Source organism: Triplophysa rosa, linkage group LG1, assembly GCF_024868665.1.
Source record: "Triplophysa rosa linkage group LG1, Trosa_1v2, whole genome shotgun sequence".
Taxonomy (NCBI): Eukaryota; Metazoa; Chordata; class Actinopteri; order Cypriniformes; family Nemacheilidae; genus Triplophysa; species Triplophysa rosa.
The window spans coordinates 21,030,511-21,043,328 of NC_079890.1; the positions used below are offsets into that span (position 1 = coordinate 21,030,511).

At 37.7% G+C, this 12,818-nt stretch overlaps 1 protein-coding gene across 3 annotated transcripts in view; it reads left to right on the forward strand.

Moving 5' to 3' along the window:
* The first annotated feature begins 6,677 nt into the window (after positions 1–6,677).
* aktip (akt interacting protein) overlaps positions 6,678–12,818 on the forward strand; it is a 7,202-nt gene continuing 1,061 nt past the window's right edge. The window contains exons 1-9 of one of the 3 annotated variants that reach the window (XM_057347670.1): positions 6,678–6,746; positions 7,901–8,004; positions 9,147–9,355; positions 9,635–9,699; positions 10,195–10,295; positions 10,994–11,082; positions 11,398–11,496; positions 11,766–11,873; positions 12,076–12,136. In XM_057347670.1, the coding sequence (XP_057203653.1) occupies positions 7,963–8,004; positions 9,147–9,355; positions 9,635–9,699; positions 10,195–10,295; positions 10,994–11,082; positions 11,398–11,496; positions 11,766–11,873; positions 12,076–12,136 (774 nt within the window). In that variant the 5' untranslated portion in view covers positions 6,678–6,746; positions 7,901–7,962. Of the gene's footprint in view, positions 6,747–7,150; positions 7,312–7,900; positions 8,005–9,146; positions 9,356–9,634; positions 9,700–10,194; positions 10,296–10,993; positions 11,083–11,397; positions 11,497–11,765; positions 11,874–12,075; positions 12,177–12,818 lie in introns of those variants that run through there. The other 2 variants (XM_057347661.1, XM_057347681.1) reach the window with 2 other exon arrangements.

The following is a 12,818-nucleotide window of genomic DNA, read 5'->3' on the forward strand; positions in this document are numbered from 1 at the left end:
GGCAGCGTATGCACCATGCTCCGCGCTGCCTGGGTACCACAGTACAACAATGCAATTTCGCATTACGTTATACATCAATGAGCAAAATATCTTCCAGAACTTGATTAACGCTCTTTTTAAGTAGATTGCATAGCTTTGATTTGTTATATCCTCCTGTTTCATGCTCTTTTAGATCTACGTAGTATAAATAAAAAACCATCATGCTTTGAAGGATACAAAGTCACTTAAAGGTTAACTCACCATAGGAGAGAGTGACTGACTTGTGATGCGATCGCTTTTCTCTCACACATACGCAATATAAGCATATAACATGATGTCTATGTAGTTTTATCTGTTTTTTCAGATGGTTATGATGACAGTGGGTTACAGACAGTACACTGACAGCGTAATGCGACCGTTTTCCACTCCTTCATATGCAATATAAGCATAACATCTAAGATATACTTGTATTATAAATCCTTTAAATGTGCTGTTGTGGTTTTGGCCAAAAAACTCCTGGCAAAAGTGTTTTTGAAAGTCATGGCGACTGTTAAAATCACATTAGACACCACTTACATGCTTTAAAGGTAAAAGTGTACTTTTTCCTGACAATCCGTGTGGATTTTGTCCGTAAAGAATGCACTGTCGCTTTAATTGAGCGTTAGCAGAGCAGCAAAAATAGACTCGGCACCGAAATGATCGCTTATCTGCTGCTTACGCGCCGCTTCTGCTCCGCGAGCATGCACTGCTTATACGCGTGCGGTATGAATGCTCTCATCTGCTAACATGGCCATCGAAAAAATATGCGTTGCTTACGCGTGCGGTGTGAAACGGCTGTAAATCTGCGCGTGCATGTGCGTGCTTTGATTCGCTTTCCCCCATACATATATAATCCTATTTATCTCCCTATTTTAACAAGCCTCCTACCACGTATATTACAAGGTAAAATGAAATAAAGCCCCTCTGATAATAATTGTGGTTTTGGTATTGTTATGCAACCGCGGCAAATACATAATGAAAGTGTAAATGCCAGAATGCTTTAAATGCAATATAGCAATAACAAATGTAGGCGTAAACAATTTGATTCATGAAATAATATAGTAATAAACTGTATATAGATTAAAGACATTAAGACAAATTATTTACTCTACAAAGCACAATTTAAAGGTTTTTTTTAGATTGCCATGTAAATTTCAAGATATAAAATTTGTAAGAAAAGCAGATCACAAAGACATGTGATCACTAAAACGTTATGACTAAAATATTAAAGGGGTCATATGACACGGCTACAACGAAATATTATCGTTTGTTTTAGATGTAATGAGAGACATATAGAGACATACTCTATGCATTCGTGAGTGTGGTGGTGCTCGTGGGTTGTCGATCTGGGATGGGTTAGTAGGCTGGGGGGATCAGAGTATACTCACAAAAAACTAGACTACACCACTGCGTAAAGATAACAATTGATTATGCTGTATTAGGGCGCCCTCTTGTGTCCACAAACCTCTCGTGTAAATCATGTTAACCACGTAGGCTCAAAGTGTTCAATATTCTGAACTGGCCAGATTATAACCAAAGAAATATTTCCACCGATTTATTATACAGCTAGAATAGGTTACTTACGACATTTCGCCATCGATTTAAACTGGAAAATATTAACGAGAACTATTAAACTGCTTGGTTGTTTATACATATCATCTCTTGCTTCTCTCGCACTGTCGACAGGTGCGCTCTACTAAGTAATATTGAATGAGCTGTCCCTGAGCATCTGTTGTTTCACCAGCCCTCAAAGGTAATCACAGTAATGGATGTCGCATACTCACATAAATAAATATGTTTCCAAAGAGACCCGCATATCGACTTGCTAGCTAATCAATTGCGCGGCGGCATCTGTTGATGGAGGTTTAGGAAGTGCAGCGGAAGATAGACGTGCAGATCGATGCCTGCAGCCAATCAAAGCGAGCGACACTCACCGTTCCCGGATCATCTACTGGAAAAGACGTGAAAATATAGCCTACACAACATAATGCAAATACAAAGGCATTACAGAAACAGTTAGCGAAAGACTGTAGCTCGATTTAGTAGCGCAAAAGGTTTGAAATCCAATGGGAACTACTGATCAAACGTAGGCTATCTTGAACACATTGTAAACAGCCCGAGAGCTTATTAAAATGACCCATTGTTTTATTATAGACAAAAATATAGCCTATAGTTTTTGGTAGATTTTTTTTAGTTATGTTTAGGCTACTTTATGGCAGATTAATTTCCATTTGTTTTACCACGGTTTTGCTACAAATACCGTGGTTCAAACTCTAATTTCTGTGAAACAACAATGGTACATTGCAATTGCTAGAAAAATTGTTGTTGTTGTCATGGTAAAAACCTTCTACTGCAAAAATATGTACAGAGTAGGCTATGTCATTCACAGTTTAACATGACATTTGAAGTGATCTCTGTACTCTACTATACATAAACTTCAGGGAATTTACACAAGGCATATTTGTTCCGATCTCTAATTTACTCCTGTTTAATATGGTGACTCCGAGACCTTCGATAAGTCACAGTGCTTTCTCTGTTCCTGCTTTTGAAGGTTGTGGCAAAGTTCTCCTCGGATCCTCTCTGAACCTCATAAGAACTCGTCTGCTTCGAGACTGACAGCTCAAGGCTGCCTATTTGGGATAACCCCCGCTGCTGGGCAATATTCATAAATTTAATTTTCAATCCTCTCTGCCTTTTATTAGTTTGGGTTTTATTAAATGAGATTGCTTCATCTTAATATATATCCAGCGCCGGCGAACGTGTCTGGAAGCCGGTACTCAAATCCAATAACATGGCCTGTACTTACTGCACGGCTCTAATAAATGGTGTGCAATGCATATGCAGACATAGAGCCCACATTACGTACTCATTCATTCATACACCGCAGACAATAATGCATATTCGAAAGCAACTGAGCTCTCCCTTACTTCGCTTACTTTGAGTCTAAAAAAAGAAGCTTGGCCTTCAACCATCCAGCCTTGAGAGAGTATAGCACTGGTTATTAAAAGTGTTCTTGATTAAAGTTAAAAACTTATTTAGGTTTTTAATAATATATGTTTTTCTATATATATATATATATATATATATATATATATAAATTGAGATTTGCCAAAGATGCAGTAAACATACATAACCATGTAACTCCCACTGACACTATTACCATGTCAATCATTAAGGTGCTGTAACTGTAGTGGTTTTATGGTTAATTTAGATGTAAATTACCGGATGATATTTTGTAGTATTTACAGGAATTTTTTGTAGCCTAGTCATTTTTATTATTTGAACTGTATTTGCAAGTGTTATGTGGATAATTTCAAGCATCATTAACAAAATTTTTGGAGAGGATTTTATGTACTGTATGTTTTGGTTGGGGAGTATTTGTATTCTCATGCCCAGGGACTGCAGATCAATCCATTGCCCCAGATAAATAAAAAGCTAAATAAAAAAGCCACTCCATAAAGCAGTTGTGCTGAGAACAAAGATGCAGAATCTAAAACTACTTTAGAATGTATAGCGTATGTAAATATAATCTTTAATCATGCAAACCTATTTGTATATTTAGCTTAGAAATACAATCAGCAAATAATATGTAGCTCTTTTTTATGTTGCAAAGTTGTAGACAAAAATTAATGCACACAGAGACAAGACTAGAGAAGGTTATTTTTGTATGTGTGTTACTGCAGCTGAAGAACAGTGCTTTGTCTCCCTCCTTTGCCTAAACCAAGTCATAGCAATCTATCTCTGTTTCTCTCTCCCTTCTCCTTCCTGTTCATCTACATCACAGGTTCTCTGTTCCTGCAAAGGTTGCAGCTTAGGAAAGCTTAGTCTGCTCTGTGGATGACCTTTGCTTTTAATATGAACATTTCTCTTTCATTATTACTATCATATAGTAAAATCTATGCACATGATTGCGTACAATAGATCTCCTTTTCATTAGTGCTGTAAAATGCCAGCCAGGTTGTGTAAGGGACTTCCAGCCCGTGCAGTCAGATTATTTGCTCCTCCGTCTACCCTTGCTCCCTTTACCACCTCCTGACAATGAGAATTAATATGCATGGAGTTCTGCTCTCTCTCTCTCTCTCTCTCTCTCGCTCTCTCTCTCTCTCTCTCTCTCTCTCTCTCTCTCTCTCTCTCCTAGCTGGAGTTCAATAGGCAACTTTATCAGGGGGAACATTATTGAGAGCTTTGCCGAGAGCTTCTTCATCACACTCACATCTGAGCCTGCCCAACACTTGTCACTGTCAATCACAAGGTGATAATACACTGAAGATTTCCTCATTTGGTTTAATAAAATCTCCAGGCTTATTTGAACTGCAGTCATTATAGCAAATAATTGCTGCGTGGAGGTGCTAGCCAGGCCATAGCCTAAGGGATAAGACAAGACTATTGCTCTGTGTGGGACTTGGTTGATGTTTTTTTTTTCTAGCCTATACCCTCTCTCCCCAGTTGTGCATATTCCAACAATGAATATTGCATCTGAATCCAGCTCTGGCTTTTCTTATTCAAACTAACATTGTTATTACTTATTATCTGGACGTGAAGTCATTCGTTCTGCCTCCTTTATGGCTTTTGCTGTCATGGCGTATTTCACTGGGGGGCTGCCAGTTGCAATTTTTAACTGCCATTTAAACCAAATTGCAGATCAGAATGAGCAGGTCCTCAGCATCTCCGAGAAGAAATACAGTGATGGAGAGGATGAGCGCAGGATATTCTTCATCTGCAGTTTAAACACAATGGCCTACCGGGGATATGCATTTTAAGAGGTTTGGTACATTAATCAATGCAAACAAAAAGGGGCAAAACAATATGAGAGGCTGTTCTCATTAGTGTTGATGGGTTTTTTTAGGAAGTGAAACCTTATAAGGCTTTTCAGAGCCTGCTGGATATTATGGAAACCATTGTAAAGCATTTCTTAGCTAACATTTAAGTTAGAACAAGAATCAAGCATTTCAAACAGGCCGTCTCGCTTTGTGTCAAGGACACAATATAAAGCACAACAAAATAAAATCCATGTGTTAAACTGTGACAGATTTGTAAAGCTTTACAAAACTCATTAGGTAAGTTCATATGCGTACCCTTTAAAGATGCTGCTTAAGCACATAAAAAAATTGTTGTGAATTTATTTTTTTCTGCCGAAAATATTAAACATCAGGTTTTAGATGTTTAGATCAGGTTGTGTGTAGCTGTTTTTGTGTGTCAAATTATTTTATTTGCTAGACAAAGCGAACAGTCATCTCTGCCTGTCGACATTACTAACATAACCAGGTCAGACAGGCCAGACGGTATACAAATCAGGGACTAGGGAAACCACATGCAAAATCTTGTTTAACATTTACATTTTTGAAATCCAGTAAAATTCAGTCATTCATTTTATTTCAGCAACATTTTTAATTTGTCGAAGGAGTCAATGACCTTGCCTTGTTTACTGGCTGCATAGTGAAACCACAGGCCAGTTTTTTAATTAACAGACTGTGTTGAAAAACAAAATGAGATCAGATAATTAAACAATAATTAAGTAAATAATTAGTTTCCACTTTCAGTCTTGGACAATGTCATTTTCCTCAATTAGGTCAATCGATGAAGCAGTAAATTCGTTTTTTCTTTTTCTCCATGTCCCTCATAAATTATTATTAGCCATAGCTTTCAATCAATCAAACATCAGGGACCAAAGATTACAGAGACGTTACTCCGGATGTTAGCATACAGTTTGATTGTTTACTCTTTGTTTACTCTAGGGATCTAAAAGAACCTTATGACCATGTACTGTAAGTGCTCATGCATCGACACAAATAAAGTCTTATAGTTGAAAAAGGTCCAGACAATTTTCATGTTTGGTTTATATATTGCAAGTTTGGATAATTCATTTGAATGGCACTACTGCTCTACAGACATTGAATTTTAGGCAGTCACAATTCCTCTTTTATTCTGACATTACAAAAACAGTCAAACTGTTTAGCAGTGATCACTCTTTTTTTCAAGCAGTTACAATTGAATGCTTATTAACACAGCATTGAAGGAATGCATAGGCCTACTTATGAAGAGTTTATTTCCAAAAAGAGATAACTCCAGCAAGCAGGAAGAGCACTCCAATTAATATCAATCAAACTGCAGTTGGTTTGTTTTGATTTAAACCATAATAACTCAAAAAATGCAGCTAATTTACACAATAAAATCATGATAACATAATAAAAAACACGATTTTCTCTTTGGAAATAAACTCTTCATATATACTCACATTATCAAACATGTTTCTGAGCATTTCTTTTAATAGGTACGTGAATATTTTTGGCTCAATTGATAATTTAAGATATTTAAATTAAAAAGAACGTATAGTCAGTCGTTAATTTGATAATAATAATTTTTTTAAACTCTTTTCATTACAGGCGTTATCATTGTTTCAAGTGGTTTCTTTAATAAACTAGTTCACTTTAAAATGTTCTCTGGCATTCTTTTAACGCAACAAATGCCTATTTATTTAAAATACTAATTTATTCTTACAAACCAATTAAGATATCCTATAAATCTAACACAGTAACAGCTTGACAAAAACGACCAATCCAAACTCACTACCTTGATGTAAGATGATTGACAGGGAAAAACGCCACTAGATTCTCCCGTGCGTGTCTATAAACCAATGGCAGAGCACTAGCACATTCCTGCGGTTACTCAACTGGGAGGGTACATACTCCGTGTTTAAAAAATGTGTGACATGTCCTGAGGTTACCACGGTAAGTTTCTCATAATCATTCAGATTATTAAGATCTACATTTATGGTAGGTCACATCTGCATGAATGTCATGCCGTAAGATAAAAGCGGCGATCCGTGTCTGTTATAACGATCACCTCTCGAACCTGAGCTCTACGTAAACGCAAGACTTTTACTGCTTTTACAACGTCTTCGTTGTGCATTTGCGACCCAAAGTAAACTTGTCACATAGTACTGTTTTCTGTCTTAAACGATCAGAATGTGGCAGATAATAACATTTGTTGTCTAGTCGTTAACCTGGAGACATTTAACCTTTTGGATAGTTGTATTGAATTTCCGATATGGTGCCGCATGTGTCACTCTCACCAAGAGCCAATTGCAATCCCTCAGTCGTGTTTATGTCCCGCCTTTTCCTGTCAAGTTAGCTTGGAGTGTGTTCGGTATTTGTGTGAGATTATTCAGATAGCGGTGTCGTCGGCTGTTGAAATGAACTTGTATAGAGAAAATCTAATCTAAATTCAAATATTTCACATGCGAATGAGTTGTTCTCTGACATGTCTTCATCCAGGTCAAATTGTTTGACTCGGGTAAGTAGAAACTCATTTGCTTCGGAGGGTTTGTTGCTAAAAGGCTATTCACCCATCGTTTCAGTCAGTCACCTAAAGTCTATCTGCGTCGAAAGTCCACTTTCTTACCCACATAGCCTTTATCAGACCCTTGGGTTTACTTGTTTCCAAACTAAGCTGTCTGCAGTGGATGTCAACGTTAAATGAAGGCAATGATTTGTTGTGAAAAGTAACAGCACTTGTTTCTAGTCAAAGCGGTTCTGCCAGTGTCTAGTTTTTACATGTCTTTCGCTCCATAACATAATTACCGAAAGCTCACACACCGTGACAATAATATTAGTGAAAATCCTCGTATCAATTAGACCGTGACGTGGCTCAGACAGAACTGTTTTATATGGCAAGTTATCAACTATTTCCCGTTCCGCAGAATGTTTGTCTGTAGAAACGGGTGTTCCCACTAGCCCAGTTGACGTTTTGTCTGTGCTAGTGAGGATTAAATGTCCACCAGCTGCCATTCAGCATCAGGTTGCTCAGGTTGTGTTCTCCAAATGTTCATGCCCTCATCAGCATTTATTTATACTTTCTCTCTCATCCTTTTCCTCTCTCACAGTGAATACTTCGGATGCCACTAAAAAGTGAACAAGCATACACCCATCGAGAGCTCAATGAGTAATGAACACATTCTGGAGCATGTCTTCAAACGTTGGTCTTAAGGTGAAGTATGGCCTATAAAATCCTGGCACACAGACAAACAACATTATTGAACAATGACAGATGTTAAATAGGCCACAGATAACTGATATGTTAAAGCCTCATGAGTCCTTAAAACTTCGTTACCAATAGAAAATCCCAAAGGGAACCCATTGTGAATTATTTTTTAAACCTTAACTGTTAATTGTAAGGCAATCATTGAAATTAGAAAGATTTGTTTTAAGGTTGGAGATAATGTTTGATATTGTTTTGCAGCTTTTTGCTTCACAACATGTGACTTAAAGGGATAGTTCATCCAAAAATGAAAAACCTGTCATCATTTACTCGCCCTCAGGTTGTTTCGAACCTGTATACATTTCTTTGTTCCAATGAACACAGAGAAAGATATTTGGAAGAATGTTAGCAATGTTCAGCTCTAGGACATCACCCACTACCATGGTAGGAAAAAATATATTGTATTTTTTTGTTCTGTTGAACACATAATGAGATATATTGAAGAATTTAGGAAAACAAAGAGCTCTCGGGCACCTTTGACTACCATTTAATTCTTACTATGGTAGTCAACGATGTCTCGGAACTGAAAATGACTAACATTCTTCCAAATATGTTTCTTTGTGTTCATCGTAACAAAGTCATTTTATACAGATATGAAATTACATGAGTGTGGAGTAGGTGATGACAGAATTTTCATTTTTGGATGAACTATCCCTTTAACAGAGTAGTCACACGGAGCGCTTTTGGGTTTAAAGGTCATTTTACACAGATCTGTTTCTGGTAGAGGGGTAGTTTATATTTTTGAACTACCAGTAAACAAATCTATTCTTTTGAAATGAATAATTTTTTTATTTTTTGCTGGCCTGGCTTTGGCATGGAATCCCAGCTGTTATGAAGGCGTTAAATTCAGCTGTTTCCTAATAGATGCTGACTTACAGACTAACTTCTGTTGTCTCACTTGCTGATTTATGATAGACATGTGGGCTTGCTGTATGTATCTAGGTTTCTAGTTTGACTAGAGTACGTCATAGGTTACATTTTTGTATAGAGTTTTTTTTGTCTTGTTTGCAAGATATTTTCATTTTCTTAGGCCTCCTTGCACAGTAAGTAATCTACATTCTTAAGCAAGTAAATTGTGTGTGTGTACACAGAGATCAGACAGTGAGGAGCAGGGTGGTCAGGGGGAACAGAGAGCCAGTCCAGCTCGTCCTCCATTTGGTAAGAAGCAACTTCCCTCCATCCCAAAGAATGCAGTCCCCATCACTAAAGCTGCCTCACCGGCCACTTCTGCACAGTCAGCCAATGGCACCCATGCCTCATATGGGCCTTTCTACCTGGAGTACTCGTTGCTTGCCGAATTGTAAGTCATGCTCTGTACGAGTCTTGGGTTCACTCCAGATCTTTTGTGCTGGTCTTTGGGGATGGGTGGTGCGTCGTATTAGGTTTAGTGGTGGTGTTTCAGATTACATTATACTGTCTAAAAGGTCCAATCACAAACAAGAACATAAATCTGTTAATCCAGAGGTCTCGCTGTTTTTTGAACATCATCTAGCAATACAAGTTAAGAAGTCTAGTTTTGTTTTGTTTGAGGTTTATGGGTGAAATTGATGGCTACTACCTTTATTGGTCTTTATTGCAGCACATTGGTGATCAAGCAAAAGCTCCCTGGCATCTATGTACAGCCCTCATACAGATCAGCATTAAGTAAGAACCCAATGTTTCTCTTGTTTTCTTTTATGTCTATGGCACAATGGAGCAGATCTCTGGAAACTTTGTTTAAAATTATGGTTTTTGTTGAAGTGGTTGCAGTAAGTGGTTGCAGGTCGCACTGGAGAAATGTTTTTGTAGTTCCAGGAAGTACCCTTTTTGGCGGAGGTATCCACTTTTAGTTTAGAAATGCCTTTTGGATTGACTAAATTCGCTCCTGCTTTGTAGCAGGGCCTAATCCAGTACACAAGACATAAAAAAAAACATACAACAAAACTTGCACACCTATGCACCTCTGTTGTCACACAATCCTCAACAGACAACAAAAACGCAGATCTAATGATTGTGCCCTTCAGTTGTTTTTTAATGACAGCCTTTGTTATTGGTTCTGTAACTTTGTTCCTAAAACTACCCTGATGTGAAAGTGGCTGCTGTCATTTATCATTAGTACTGATGAGCCTCTGATTGCATTGATTATTGATGTTTTTGTAGTGTGGTTTGGAGTGATTTTCATTCGACATGGCTTGTACCAAGATGGTGTGTTTAAGTTTACCGTGTACATTCCTGATAACTACCCGGATGGAGACTGTCCAGTAAGTACAGTACACTTCCTCTTCATTTTCCAAAGTAGCATCAGCAAAATGCTGTTTATTCTCTCCCAAAAATATATTTTCATTTTGTTGATCATATACCAGGGGAACTGTGAGAATTTGGATCAGTCAAGCAAACATAACGTCACTGTCCTTCAGAAAACTTGTATGTACAATTTAGCTGTTTTTCAGGAAATGGAAAAAAACACTACTTTTTAAAGGAATAAATACTGTGTTGTCAAATTTGACAAGCCCTTTTAATACATTTTATTGGATAGATATTTGCAAAACCAAGTGACAAAACATTATTATTAGTTACCCTTTATTTTTATGGCAAAAAGTAAAAATCAAGAAAAATGGAGAGAGGTTTCAGAAGGGCAGCAGAGCAGTTTGTTGTTTTGAACAAAGGTGGATACACATGTTAGTTCATAGTCCAATTCGAGACAGGTGACCGATTTAATTGTCAATGTAAACAACAATGTGTTTTCTACAGTTTGGCATCATAAATTCTACTACCCTGTAGTAGACTGAAGGATGCATGTATTGTATTGACCTTAATTGTTAAAATTCATAAATGGTGCATCTGTTTTTGAACTTCAGAATATCATGTAGATGACTGTGGTCATGTCTACTTGACCTTGCAGTTTGCTTTCATCAGATGTGCTGATCTGTGTTTCTTTTGTTTATGTATGTCCTTTCAGAGAGTTGTGTTCGACACCCCTGTTTTCCACCCACTAGTGGACCCAGACTCTGGTGAGCTGGACGTGAAGAGAGCTTTCACCAAATGGAGGTCTGTAAAAAGGCAACTTAATGTGTTGTTATGGCCCAATCTCTAGATACATGGCAACACTGTCATAGATATAAAAGGTTAGGGCTAGAATGAATCCGGCTAAGGCCAAAATCTTGCCAAATGGACAGGAATTTCCCTGTGAGGGGAATCGTGGAAAATCATCCGTGAGATCTTGCCTTATTTTGGCCCCATCTAACCACAACCATAAAGTTAGCAGCGGCTACACGTTTGATGCATTGAGGCTTTTTAGTGCAGAATGAAATTTAGTTTATGTATATAAACTTGAAATTGTAAGTTATCTTCCTTGTATTACAGGCGAAACCACAACCATATCTGGCAGGTCCTTATGTATGCACGCACAATCTTCTACAAGATCAACACCATGGACCCACTCAACCCAGAGGCTGCAGTGCTGTGAGTAATGGGTTCTGTATTTTTCAAAACACTTGCCACTCTTCAATCTTCCCAGAGCTAACACTTGACTCTCTCAAAATTATTAATAATCTATGCCACTGAAGTTGCCTCTTTCTTGTGCGTTCTGTTGTTGTTTGTGTTTGTGCATACACGGTCCACATTAAGACCTGATCTCCTATTTACATTTCTTTGGTCTTTGCCACCCAGTTGTTACGTGGGAGCTTAACATGTTTTCTGTCTTGTTTACCAATATTTACATTTTTGCACAGGTATGACAGAGACATCCAGCTTTTTAAACGCAAGGTGATAGACAGTGTCAAGCTATGCAACAGTCACTTGTTTGACCAGCCCAAGATGGATGATCCTTATGCAATAAGGCAAGTACAAAACTTGCATAGTATTTTCACATTAGACCAACTGATGGCCTCCTTTGTATACAATATACTGCTACAAAATAAATTGAGTTTATTAGTAAAAATGAAAGCAAGACCTTGTGCTGCTAAGTGGGGTTAAAAGTTCACTGTTGAGTCCTCAGACTGCTCATTTGTTTTCACCACTGTGTTTATATTTTCTCTCTAGCTTTTCCCCATGGAATCCAGCAGTACATGAAGAAGCAAAAGAGAAAATGTTTGCACATAAAGTGAGTGTGTGACGCTCCCCTGACCGCTCCCCAAAACCAAGTAAAAGCTGGCTTCTTTCTGTTGCATCTGATGCATGCTTCATTGAAAAGCGTGCGCATGTGTTAGTGCTTGTTCACATGTGGAATGTTGTGCAGCCTATTTCCTTTCCCATTTCCTATTGTCCTTTTGTACTGTACAGTCTTAAAGCCATTGCACATTGAGTCCGAAATTTGCATCTGAAATTTCCACACGTTAAAAAATAAATATGACCTCACGTTGGGTCAATCACATTTACACACTGCCTCCGATATTTTCATCTGGCCTAAAAAGATTCGGACTGGGTTCGATTTTCTGTGTTTTTCGCATCCCTAGCAAGCATTTTGAGAGGGGTTTTGACAATCCAGAGACACTGTACAAACAAGCGCCAAATATGAAAAAAACGCATAGGAAAAGTTCGGACTGTTTGTGCAAAGACCTTTAAGCTTAAAGTATGCTTCAGTTTTCCATTTGTGTACCTTAAATGTCATGTAAGACATCAGGGTCCTTACTGTAGTTGCATGCAGCAAAAACCTTATGAGTACTTTTGAAATGTTTGATCATGCAGGTGAAAAGAAACATACTTCAGTGGCTTGGATAAAGTTGAATAATTTTGGAAATGTGATATATATATATATATATATATATATATATCTGTCTCTTATA